This window comes from Rhincodon typus, chromosome 15 (genome assembly GCF_021869965.1).
Source record: "Rhincodon typus isolate 14 chromosome 15, sRhiTyp1.1, whole genome shotgun sequence".
NCBI classification, from domain to species: domain Eukaryota; kingdom Metazoa; phylum Chordata; class Chondrichthyes; order Orectolobiformes; family Rhincodontidae; genus Rhincodon; species Rhincodon typus.
The window spans coordinates 29,026,121-29,039,750 of NC_063346.1; the positions used below are offsets into that span (position 1 = coordinate 29,026,121).

At 37.2% G+C, this 13,630-nt stretch overlaps 1 protein-coding gene across 1 annotated transcript in view; it reads right to left on the bottom strand.

Moving 5' to 3' along the window:
• Positions 1–488: 488 nt before the first annotated feature.
• The window catches only part of jph3b (junctophilin 3b), a 157,388-nt gene continuing 144,246 nt past the window's right edge, over positions 489–13,630 (bottom strand). The window contains exons 4-5 of the mRNA XM_048606089.1: positions 9,804–10,690; positions 489–3,096 (exon numbers count right to left, since the gene is read on the bottom strand). Of these exons, the coding sequence (XP_048462046.1) occupies positions 3,016–3,096; positions 9,804–10,690 (968 nt within the window). The 3' untranslated portion in view covers positions 489–3,015. The remainder of the gene's footprint in view (positions 3,097–9,803; positions 10,691–13,630) is intronic.

Below are 13,630 nucleotides of genomic sequence, written 5' to 3' on the forward strand. Positions count from 1 at the left end.
ACTTCTTAAAATTAATGCCAAATTGAAACATTTTAACTAATTCATATGCTTTATGGAAGACATGAATTGATAGAGTATGTTTTTGAAAGGTGAATAGTGTCCGTGTAAGTGTCATGATCAATGTTATGTCCCCAAACTTTTGACAAGAAAATGGCTGAAGTAATCAGTTGGAATTAAATTAATATCCTTTTGGAAATTTCTTTGATTGATAGGCCATCTAATGTAGTGTAAAGAAAAATTATAATCTGTTCCTGCAGCTTCGATCAAATCATTTGTTGACATTTCCCAATGTTTGTTATTATAGCTAAAGTCATTATGAATGCTTGGCTGAGTTTTAAACTAAAAACTACAAAAGCAATTATATCAATGTAGGAGCTGAGTTCATATTTTAGTTGATAGTTTAAATAGGCTGTCAAAGAATTAGCTGCCTTTGAAATATTTACTGAATAAAACATATATATTTTTACAACAGATTGAACACTTGAGGGGATGTAAAATATTTTTTAATGAATTTCATGAATGGGAGTTTTATCAATATCAAATGTGTGAATGAGTGAAACCTGTACTTGATTGTTATCGGTTTAATCTTTTCACCTCCACATGGCTCCTGAGATCTTCTGATAGTGGATACTGCATGAGTAGCTATGAATGTGGCATGGGGTATGAGCTTGAATAGAGGGAACATGCGGGTGGGCGAGTGGGCCATGAGTTGGTATGAAGTACCATGGATGTGAGGGGTAAAAGCTAAATCAACTGGGACAAAGTTTCAGGGAGCTAAGACAGACCTTCTAACTAGTCTGCCTTAACAATCTCCCACTCCCGTGGTGGCTTACAATCTACTTTATGGAATTGGCAAGTCTGACTGTATCCCTCATCACCACATCCCACATCTTGACTCTTCCTAAAACCACCTGCTGCACCTGAAAATTGGGTGCAGTGGAGTTCTTGAAACCAAGCCTCAATTTTCAGACTCAAGGGATGTACCTCAATAATGAAATTCTGGCCCAAATATCTCATGCCTGGTTATAAATGTATTGTTAATATCTAGAGTGGCCGTTGTTCCATGATTAATTAATTAGTATGATCAATTTTTCTCTGAAATTACTCAGGGGAATCCAAATAATACCTGTATGGTTATAATAATTTAGAAATTTCTGCTGTGGCTGACCAGCTTTCAATTGTTAACATCTAATTGAAGAAGAATTGTTTATTAAACTTAGGAAAAACTGAATTTCAACACAATTGATATCTGTTCAAAGAAACGTATCAATAACAATTCAAGTTTTTGTTGGACTACCAAGACTAAATTTTCGAACTATCCAATCCTTGCCCCAGCATTGTTGCATCTTATTAATTCTGTGTCCTGTTTATGTTTAAATTTATTGAGTAGTAAATTGACAACAATTTCAACACTTCATGCCAACAATAACTTTGGAAGAAGTCTCACATTGTAGTGGTTTACAGAACTATGAAAATTAATTGACAAGATACGTTGTTTAAAAATCAAATGCAAAAGCCACAAGTCTCAGGGTGGGATTATCCCCATGAGCTTCAGAACCCAAGAGTCAGCCTCAGATGGTGGACAGATATCCATTCTGTGGTTGGAAACAGTCATTCATTTAAGATTTCCCTCAATTTGTCATTAGCCTGAAGCTATCTCTTCATACAATGAAGAACAACAGGTGGCCTTTTTAAACTGGAGAGCCAACACAAGGCCTTCCAGCTTGGAAGCAGTGGTGGATGACAGGACAAGTAATTATGGACACCTGAAGATGCATGTATCCTCTCCCAGATTTTTTAAAGTTTAGAAAAATAGGCCCCTGCAGGCGGCTCACCATTGTTTAGGGTTGAACTGCGCCTGTAAATGATACCAGGAAGACAAGAAAGAGATGTAATGCCCCCCTGAAGAGCTGGCCCTAAATCCAGCCATGGAAGGCTGTACCCAGAGAGCTACGCTGATGCCTATTGCCTCCAGGCAGCTGGAAGCTCACTGAAAAATTCTAGTCAGCCTTCAGTAGTAGCCTTAATAAGTTATCCAACACCCTTCCTCCTGTGCTCCTGATCTGGACTCCAGAAAAATGGCCCAGGTGCAGCTTGGAGCCAGGGAACTAGCGTGTCTCCAACCACATATGTTTCTGCACCTGCCCACCTCTGTGTCATACCACAACAGGTCCAAAACTGTCTTCTTGAATTCAAAATTCATTCAGTAAGCCCTGGAATACTTGTGTAATGTTGAAGAGGTGTATATTATCATGTCTGGAGAATTATTTTTATTTATATTTTATATATTATGAAATAAATTTCTCAAATGGTCAACTTGGAGCCAGGAATATCTCTGAATTAATAAAACAGTCATTTACAGATTCTTATTTTGTTTGGTGCAGTAATAATACCTCTTATGCAAAAGGTAAAATATTCTCTATCTCCCTTTAAGCTACTGCAGTCTTCAGAAGAATATATCTAAAAAAAGTAGCTAAATGTTATGAAATAAATATGAATGAATCTAATGAGTTAACTTCTGTGGCATAATTGTTGGCTTGTGCAGCTTATTTTAATCAAAATACTTTGAATGTTTCCATAACAATAAAAAAATTGTAGTTTGAAAATTCACTTGAGTAGACCAACAAAACAATATACTGTAAACTCAGTGTCTCAAATACATTCAGAATAAATCCTCATCGATAACCAAATGGACATATCGATGTCTTAAATTTCTTGATGTCAGAACTAAGGTCATGTTACCTTCCTCGCAGTTTGTTTACAGTTCTTCTCTTCAAATATTGCACGTTAAATTGTTGAAGTAATGGGGAAGCATATTTCATCATTCTGTCATGCCACAGAGCTATTTTATTTATGCCATTAATTTTGACTAATCCAGTATTGTTATCTAGGAAAGGCAAAGTGTGAAGAAGTTGACCGTGTTCTCAGTAAAAGCTGACTTTTTCAGATTGAAGTACACCAGTTTTCTTTTATGCAATTTCATGTTTTCTCTTATTTAAACTGACAAATAGGCATTCAAATAAAAAAGTGAATAAATAAAATGGCGACACTGATGTTTAGCAAAATCACCATAGCAACCAGAATAGGATTGGAGCCCTAAAAGAGAAAAGAAACATATATGAGACACAGTAATTAATCATTGCAAATAAATGTTTATTTATTTTCTCTATTTTTTAAGAATAGAATTTAGCTAAAGTTTTCATGAATAGAAAATGGTAATTTTAATAGCAGAAACATCCTAATGATTAATACTCACCACTGTCAGCCCTCTATGAAGTAAATACTTTCAAAGAATTAGAATTAATCTGCATATATTCAACCTTCTGTTAGTATTTCATTGTTTAAACAATAGTATTCAAATGAAAGCAAATTAGAAAACAGAGGACAAGTTACTCCTAATATAAAACAGGCAATGCCACATTTTCTCTGTTAATGACTTTTATTGAATTACGTGTCAAAGTCTTTAAGTCTGATGATGATCCTGTTGATTGGACATTAATTATAAAGAAAAATAACTTGCACTTTCTTTTAAGGAAAGAAAATTTCATCCTTCTTGCCCTTGAAAACCTAATGCTGTTTTGGAGAGTAAAAATCTAGAACATTGGCTTAATGGTTTCATAGATGCATGTGCAATAATTAGTATCGATCCAATTCTAAGAGTGTTGTGTTTTTAAGTGTATCATAATATCTTACTAAATGATGGTGGCCTAATATCATATTGAGTTATATCAAGGGAACATTGCTGTATCTAATATTATTGTTCAAAATTCTACATTTGCACGTTTTTGTTCCAATTTGCAATCATGAACAATTTTTAAAGTCGCTGAGATTTAGATAGGGATGCCCATCACTTCTTGTGTGATTTCCAGCTCACTAGTTCCCAAATAATTTTTCTGCAGCTTTGACTGGTGACTAGTCTCATTGTTTGCACAATTCAAACACAATACAGGTGATGTATCTCAAATAGGTCTTTTGGAATTAGATTAGTATTAAGCATAAAACAATTTGTGCTGTCTTTAGTTCACTACTGTGCTATAGCACAGAGATTTTCCCCTTAGATTCTTAATGCAGCAGGCTAAGAAATAGGAAATATTTAACTGTGCACACTTGTTCACCATATAAGTGTGTTTATGACTGGTACATGGAGGGGTCGAGGTATAACCACCTAATAAAACATACAGCTTACAGAACATGAGGCATTTGAAAATATATATATTTCTCAAAAATAGGAGGGAAATAACTTCATAAATTACTTACGACAAGAGAAAGTCAATGTCTGAGTTAGCCATCAATAATTGTAACAAGTATTTCATATCAATTTTTAGACTGTTTGAAGAATATATTACTATTGCAAAGCTTTTGTGCAGTTTTTATTAAGTAAACCAAATTCTACATTAAAATCCATGTGATGCTTCTGTTATTGGCCTCAGTGGGATATGAAGATATAACTGATAAACTCTTGAGTTCCTCATCTATTTGTCCCTTGTATTCTATACTGAAAATTAATTCATAGTGAGGATAAGGCAATTATATCATTTAATAAAGTTCCGTGGTAATAAAGAGGTTAAAAGCTATTTGCTTTATACAGGCCATCCACCACCATCTAAAAATAATTTATTAAGTTCCACAAGAACTTAGATTAAGCAGTTAATGCAAGGTGTTAAACCTGAGCCTGGATTAATCAAATCACTTCAGTTAGCCTTTGATGGCACAATGAAAAGGAAGTTGTATTTGGCAAAGAAACTGCATCTGGTTAGATGTATAATACCGTTAAAAACCTCATGTTCCAATTTTATAGCAAAAATTATGTTAGCTGTTTTCCAAACAATGTAATTTTACTGAGCTGTAGGTAGTTCAGTCCACTTCAGATGCTCCTACTTAAATGCAGACAATGTTTAGTGAAGGTATAAGCTGTTGCTAGGTAACTACTGAGAAAGCTAATAAGACGGCAGTATTTAGTGGCTCAGCAGATCTTAGGCACCAAAGTAGTTTTGTTTCTTAAAATGAGTTTACGAAGGGTTGGAGAAATAGTCAGAGTAATATATTGAACTGAATATTAGAATGTATTTATATCTTGTCCTTTAGATATATATTAGAGGTTTAATGTTTCTTATGCTGATATTCATAGACATATTAATACGAATAAAATAATGATTTAAAAAGAACAATCCAGACAACTTCTAGAAACTGATTAAGATTTAGCAAATGAAAATCTATGGAAGAAAGGAATTATCTGGCCCATCACTTCCCTTTTCAACATTTCAAATATTTTTTGAAATGTCTTTGCGACAAAAATCACATCATATTTTAAATCAGCCTGACTTAATTTATATCAACTCTACACTATAGCAGTACTTTAGTAGAAGAGCTATATTCAACCTTCTTATCATAAACCTTCTTATCAAACAGGCAGTAAATATCATGTATAGAATGTATTTGTTAGACGCAACAGAAAGAATTTGACAGTGATGCAGTAAAGTGGGTGATTGTGAATTGCAGCCCAGATTAGAGCTCTTCTTTCTACTCCATTGAATTTACAACTGGCTTTGTAATCCCTTTAACTCTAATAAATGCCTACTCATCTGAACCAAATTCTTGTGATCATGCAATCTACTCCAACTCTCCAACAGAAATAAGATAAACTTCATTCTGTAATGAAACAGAAGTTTTTCTGCTGGAAACAAAATAAATGTGGGATATATGCCATCCTCAAATAACCTTGTTACAGATATAAATGGTTTGGGCTTAGGGAAAGGTAGTACAGTTCCCAAGATTTTAGATAGATGAAACTGAATTGTTTGACATAGTAAATAAGGAGTGGGCTATAAGCAAAATTCAGGAAGACATGGACAAACTGGTGATGTGAGTAGACACACATGGCAGGTGCAAATTTCATTAGGATAAGGGTGAAGTGATGAGCTATGAAAGAGACAGTATAATATATCCACCTCCCCCTCTCTCCCTATTTATTTCAGAACACCCTTCCCCTCCCCCATTTCTGAAAAAGGGTCTAGGCCCAAAATGTCAGCCTTCCTGCTCCTCTGATGCTGCTTGGCCTGCTGTGTTCATCCAGCTCTCCACCTTGTTATCTATAATATAAATGGTGTTGTTTTGAGGGTGTTAAGAGAGCAGAAAGACCTGTGGATATCACAAATCTTTGAAGCTAGCAGGCCAAGTTCATGAAGTAGTGAGGAAAGCTTGTCAGATATCTGACTGTAAATAAGGACATTAAATTAAGAAAATCATGCTAAATTTCTACAAGTTACTGTTTCAGCATAACCTAGAATATTGTGTGTTATGCAGACCACCACACTATGAAAAGGACATTACACCTTGGAGGAGGTAAAAAGGAGGCATACAACAGATAAGGAATTCAGTTATTCACACAGAGATTGGAGAAATTGGGATTTTCTCCTCAGATCAGTAAAGGGGTCACCTAATAGCCTTATTCAAAATCCTGAAGAGTTTTCTTACAGAAATCTGAGAGAAATGGTTTCTTTAGACATGTGGATTGGTGACTAGAGACTGTAGATTTAAAATAACTGGCATAAGAGCTAGAGAAGAAACTAGAAAAAAAATCTTCACACAGAGATTAAGATCTGAATAAAATTGTGGTGGAATCAAATTCCATAGCAACTTCTGAAAGGACATTGGACATCTAATTGAAGAAGACTAATTTACAGAGTTATGTGCAAAGTCCCTGGGGTGTGGGACTAAATTAACCAACTCTTTCTAACAGCCAGCCAGTGAGGCCAAGTGGCCTCCTTTTGTATTTATAAGATTCTATGGTTCTATGAGATATATACTTATCAGGGTTATATTAACACAAATTATATCCTCCACTGATGGGATTTTGAAGAAGGTTGAATAAAATTTTCTGAAGCAGGTCAAAGTAATTGTCATGTTAAAGGCATGGAAGGTTTTAATATACTACCTTCTTTTACAGTAAATTTGATGTAGTAATGAAATATAACTTTATTGTTTTGATTTTTATGCAATGTGGCAAAACCTTGTTGGCGGGGGGGTGGGGAGCAGTCGCCAAATTGCTTAATTCTGCTCTGAATTCAAATACAAATTTCAGACAGCTAGTCTAGTTACGACTAAGCCATTAAATATGGAATGTGGCCAACTGCACTGTAGAATGCATTTTGCTTATTGGACCACACCTGCTGGATTGTTTGATGGATCAATAAATATTTGTTCATTAGTATTTCACAAGATACGAAATATAGGCAGGTAAATGTAGTTGAGCTGCGCATTGACCATAGTCTAACTGAGTTGTTAAACAGCTTCAAGGGGCAGAATCACAACTAAATAACGTATTTAACAGCTACTATTGAGTCTTTGCCAATTCTCACTTGTGAATTAAAAGTCTCGCCCCCTGAGCACCATATTTGTCAGATGTATGTGATCTGTTACGAGCATACAGTACTGCCTTTTCCTTTCTGATTTTACAGCTTGCTATTAAATTGAAAAAAAATTTAAACTCTTATGTTCAGCAGTTGGATGTCTTTTCCTAAATTTATTCCAGCAATTGTGTATTTTATGTCAGAGATAATTCAAAGTAATTATTTGTTTTAAAGGATCTTGACTTCTTGCAGATAGTGAGTTTTGTTTTTAATTTTAGGATTATTTCAGATTAATTATGCAAAGTAAAATCATTCTCTAACAGACAGATAAATGGCAACAAAAGATGACTGCTGACTGAATGGAAAAGGACATAAAAATGATTAGGCTTTTCTAAATTATGCAAATACCTAGGGCTTGCTTTAGGCCCATTTTGTGAAGGTTAAGTGGCAGAGCTACCATCCTACATCAAGCAAGTAACTGAATGTCTTATTAAGGGTCAGTAAAGCCCATTTAAAGGAACCCAATTGGCACTTGGGCCCAGTACTCTGGGGAGGCCATAGGCCATTCTGCTTGCTTGTGTGCTGCAACAACAGCAAGTTGCACTATCACGAGGCTCCCTTCCTGAGCGGTAACCTGATTGCAGTTTTTTAGTTTAAACTATAAGATGTTGGAAAGAGAGCACCTCCATTTTTGAAGCATCCTTTCTCTTACCAACTTTCCATTGCGGTCTGTTTCTTCCAAGCTCAGATTGACCGTCCAACTTTGAAAGTCCACCCACTGGCTTAATTGAATAGTTGGCCCACCCTCTGGATAATGTAAAGCTAAGTGGGAGTGTGTGTTTTGAGTACGATATAAAGTGGCTTCAGGAGGATTTGGACAGATATAGTGAACGGGCAAGAAAATGGCAGAATGAAATTAATGAAAAAAATGTGAGCTATCCATTTTGGTAAGAGAAACAGATATGCAAAGTATTTGTTAATTGACAGGTTGGAAAGTGTAGGTGTCTGAAAGGATTAAAGTGTCTCTGTCACTAAGTCACTAGGCCAACATGAAGGTGCAACAAGCTTTTAGAAAGGCTAACAGAATGTTAGCCTTTATTGTAACAGCCTCTGTGTACAGGAGTAGTGAAGTCTTGCTTCAGTTGTATTAAAGCTCAATTAAATCACACTTGGAGTGTTGTGTGTTTGGAGTTTTGGTCTCATTTTCTTAGGTAAGATGTCACTGCCAGAGAGGGAGTGGAACAGAAGTTCACCAGATCTGTTCCCACGATGGCAGGACTGTCCCATAAAAGGGAGATGGGACAAACTGCACTCGTATTCTGTAGAGTTTCGAAAATGAGTGGTGGTCCAATTGAAACTTGCAAAAATTGGGATTGATAGGGTAAATGCAGATAAGATGCTTCCCTGGTTGAGGAAGCTAAAACAGTGGCCACACTTTAAAAATAAGGGGCATGCCACTTAGGTCCAAGTTGAGGAGAAATTCTTTTACTCAGAGGGTTGTGAACCTTTGGAATTCTCTACAACAGAGGGCCGGGAAAGCCCAGTCATTGAGAATGTTTGAGGTAGAGATTGATAGATCTCTGATTACTCGCAGTGTACAGGATTATAGGATGGGTTGAATAAAAGGCACTGAAGTGTTCAATTGGCCGTGATCATGTTAAATGGTGGAGCAGGCTTACTGGATGAATGGCTTATTCCTGATCCTATGTTTCTATTAGTTGGCTACCCTGAAGAAAATCACATCAAGTGATTGTTTGTGATTGTGACTTCTGAGCCATGTTTTGGCATGAACAGTAACATCTGGAAGCTCAAAGGGAAAATTCTACTTCTATAGTCACCAAAGCAGGAAATCTTCCTATTTAAGGCAGCTATTCCCTTTTTTAGTCACTATTCCTGTTTGCAGCTGACAGTCAGACCACACTATGTGTCAACTTAATTGGAAATCCAACCTAAAAATCTCAGAGGACATAGCAATTTAAATGTGAAGGTTGGTTAGACTCATTGCTTCTATTACATTAAATTGACTTGTAGAATACTGTTTCTCATAAAATCAGTCAACTGCAATCAGTAAATAATTGCAGCTAGACTGTTTTGAAAATTTTCTTTAGCTACGAATTACAAATAAAATTTACAGTTTGAGCTGTATTTCATTATTAATTTTATACGTTTTTGTGAATTTTGGTGATTAAGATGTGTGAATGGCAGTGCTGGAAATAGAATTGACTGTGGGACAGTAGGAACTTGACCTTAAGCATTAGTGCTGCAGTTACATGCTATGAGACCTTGTTGTTCATTATTGAAACATTCAAGAGTATTTCTAATACCCAGGTATCTTCACTGAGTACAGATTTATTTTTAATCTCAAACAACAACTTTTCATTATTCTCAAACGTGTTTAATATGATGAAAATAGTTGTACCTATTTAATAAAGATAAGTTTCACAAACTACTTACTGAATCAGATTTATACTGAATCATCATTTCCTCTTCGCACTGTTGGATAGTTACTGTTTTTGAATTTGGTGGCATACTAATATTGTGTCTTGATGGTCGTGGCTCTAGCTTTACATTCATTCTCAAGGTCTCCAGCCTTTGTACATTGGGCTCAGAGGGACTCATAGGTCTGAAGTTCTCTTTATTTTGTACAGTGGGTTTTAGCCTCTGAACTCCATAGCTGAGAAAGTCTGGATGATAATCTTCCATCATGTTTTTGGAACTGAAATTACTGTGGTGTTTTTCTGAAAATGTATCTTGCACGTAGGAATCCATGCGTTGTAGGGGCTTCATTTCCATTTCATAGTTACTAAGTTTTTCTTCATCCTGCTCATGCAGCTGGCTACCTGAATCATGATTATGCAACCGATAGGTTGTCCATGAAAATGTCGGTGACTCTGTCCCTTTTCTGTCAGTGGGTCTGTGTTTGTATTTGCATTCGGTACCTCTTTCCCTGATCTCCTCAGCTATTGATGGTGTGTTTGAGTGGCTGCTTCCTTTGCTTACTCCTCTTCGATTGCCCGATCGCAGCTTATCATTCCAGTTAGTAGGTCTTGGGTATTCATCCCTTCCTCCTTCCAGCAGCACCTGAATGTCTTGCCCTTTGTCATGTTCTAAATTCACCTGTCTTACAAGCCTTGCATTCTTTTTTCTGTACTTTGGTGGTGATGTTGATGGTGAACTGGATGATCGGCTTGGCACAGGGCTGTGTTCTGGAGTAAGATCTGGAGGTGTTGTTCCCTTCCTGTAGAGCTCTGGACTTTCTTCCTGAGGTGGACTTTCTGATGAAATTCTGTCTATCTCATTTTCAGTTGAGTTCTGGTGTTTTGGCCTTTGATACTCAATTCCTGATGGGAAAACAATTACATTGTTAAACTTTCAATAAATCTTCAATATGAACACTCCTAATCTTTATCACTGAACGTTTTTATGATGAATAGTTCCTTACTAATATGATTATAAAAGGGCAAAGCTGTGGTACCTCTGATCTATTATTATGGAACACAAAGCCTTAAGATACATACATTCTGGTCACCATTATCCTTGTGTGAAAATTATTGTTCTTTATTTGATACAATGAACAGTGCAGTAAAATCCTAGTCAGTTAAATCCCAGGGGAGCCAGCAACAAGCAACAGTCAGAAGTCACACAAAACCAGTCATAGTCCAGCAGGTTTATTTGAAGTCATAAGCTTTCGGAGTGCTGCTCCTTCATCAGGTGAAATGACGAAGGAACAGTGCTCCGAAACCTTGTGATTTCAAAGAAACCTGTTGGACTATAACCTGGTGTCATGTGACTTCTGACCTTGTCCACCTCAGTCCAACACCGGCACCTCCACATCAAATTTCTGTAAAGCAGACACCCAAATGACAGCCAAGTAGGCCCCATTTCTGATGCAATCAAACAGGCCTTTGAATACAATCTATGTCAAAAGCTGCACATTAAAATGCCAAATGAAAACACTAAAATAGTAAATGTGTGAAAAAGAGATCACAAGAACTGCAGATGCTGGAGTCAGAGACAACACAGTGTGGAGCTGGAAGAGCACAGCAGGCCAGGCAGCATCGGAAGAGCAGGAAAGTTGACATTTCAGGTCAGGACCCGAAATGTGTGAAAAAGTCTTTATTCAGTTTGTTCACACCTTACAGTGATCTGACCTTGTAAAAGGCAAGAGATTTGCTTTGAAAAAAAAGTTGGGATTTAGTTCTGGAAAATTGTAATCTTTTTTACTGACTGTGTAGTCTTTACATGAGCACAACATAATCTACCATGTTGTTAAGGCAGTCAAAAAGGTTTTTACTGTTTACATGATGCACGTGAAACCCTGGATCACCTCTGCTGCGTTTTAGCTTCAGTAAGGGAGACAGATGGCTGAGTGGGCAAATATTCTTTGGAGCCTTCAGGGTCACTGACCTCCTTGGTCTCTTTGGTAGAAGAATGTACTGCATCTATGATTGTATGGCATCGTTTAATTCCGTGCAAGTTTCAAAGTTACCTCTGCCAGAATTTCCATGCCAGCCTCGCAGAACCAAGCAAAAGGTATTTTATCATTTGATCAGTTTCACTCTGCTCCTTCTTGTTCCCATAATTTTGTGCAGTTGTAATCTGCTTATATAAATAGATCCATACAAATGAAGAGGAGGAGTAGGCCATTCGGCCAATTTGAGACTGGATCCTTCATCTCAATGCCATATTACTACTCTTTTCACACACCCCTTGATGCCTGTAAAATCTAAACATTTATCTATCTTCTTCTTGAATATATTCAGTTTCTTGGCTTTCACAGCCTTCCACGGTAGAGAATTCCATAAGTTTACTACTCTTTGAGTGAAGAAATTTTTCATCATCTTAGTCCTAAATGGTATAGCTTGGAATTATGTTCCTTGGGTTCCAGACTTCCCAACTAGGAAAACATCCTTCCTGCATCAGAGATAGTAAGAACTGCCAATGCTGGAGTCAGAGATAACACAGTGTGGGGCTGGAGGAACACAGCAGGCCAGGCAGCATCAGAGGAGCAGGAAAGTTGACGTTTCAGGATGTTTCTTTCTGAAGAAGGGTCCTGACCAGAAACGTCAACTTTCCTGCTCCTCTGATGCTCGCTGGCCTGCTGTGCTCCTCCAGCTCCACATTGTATTATCCTTTCTGCAGCTTGTCTGCCCACTGCCTAATCAAACTAACCTTTCCTCATAGGACAGTCAGGTCAACACCAGTATTAGCTTAATGAACTTCTGCTACACTGCCTCATTGGCAAATATTTCCTTTCTTAGGCAGGGAGGCCGTAACTGCATTGCAATACTCCAGGGGTTGTCTCACCAAGGCCCTGTATAGCCCAGTGCAGTAGGAACAGTTGACAGTTATAGTTTCCATCACATCTTCCATGCCTTTTTCATCAGGAACATAGTGCGTTGTTAGTCTCATAGTGTGTGGTTAGCATCTCTATTTGTGAAATAATGGGCCCAGCCAGGAAGCCCCTGCCCTCCACCAAGTTCTAAAGAAAGCCACCAGCTTTTACCAGGCAGCCTCACCATGGTGTATAAGTCTGTTGCTGGACATTTAAGGCCATTAACTGACCTCTAGGCAGGAAGACCAGCTTCAAACATGCCTTCCTTTAACTTAAGCCTGCTCCTCCTTCCTGATCCCAAATAAACAAATTCAGTGCAGGAGTTGGTCATTAACCCTTTGAGTTTCTTCCACGATTTGATAGATCATAGCATAATCTGATGTGGCTTCTAATTCCTGACTCCCAAAGACCCCTCAAATCCTTTGTCAAACAACAATCTGTTGAACTCAGCCTTAAAAAATTTAAACAACCCACACACACCACCCACATCCTTTCCCCACTGAAAAGCAAAATTAAATTTCGCCCTATAACACTCCTTGATGTATCACAACCACTAATGTATTATACATTGTTGATTGTTCCCTCACCACTACAAAACTCACTATTTATTTCCTTTTTTCTGCTAGTCTTGTTTCTGTATATTTGTTTCACTTTTACTGCACTAAGTGCGATTTTGACTAACTTTGACTGCTATAAACATTTTCTGTGATTAACCTAACATAACAGTTCACATCATTCCTTCTGCATGAAGCAGAAGTATGACCCTGTTGAAATGAAAAATTTCAATATCTTTATCCAGAAAAAAATCAAAAATGAAGAATATTTTTTCTGCGATAGTAGGAACTGCAGATGCTGGAGACTCTGAGATAACAAGGTGTAGAGCTGGATGAACACAGCAGGCCAAGCAGCATCGGAGGAGCAGGAAGGCTGACGTTTCGGGCCTAGA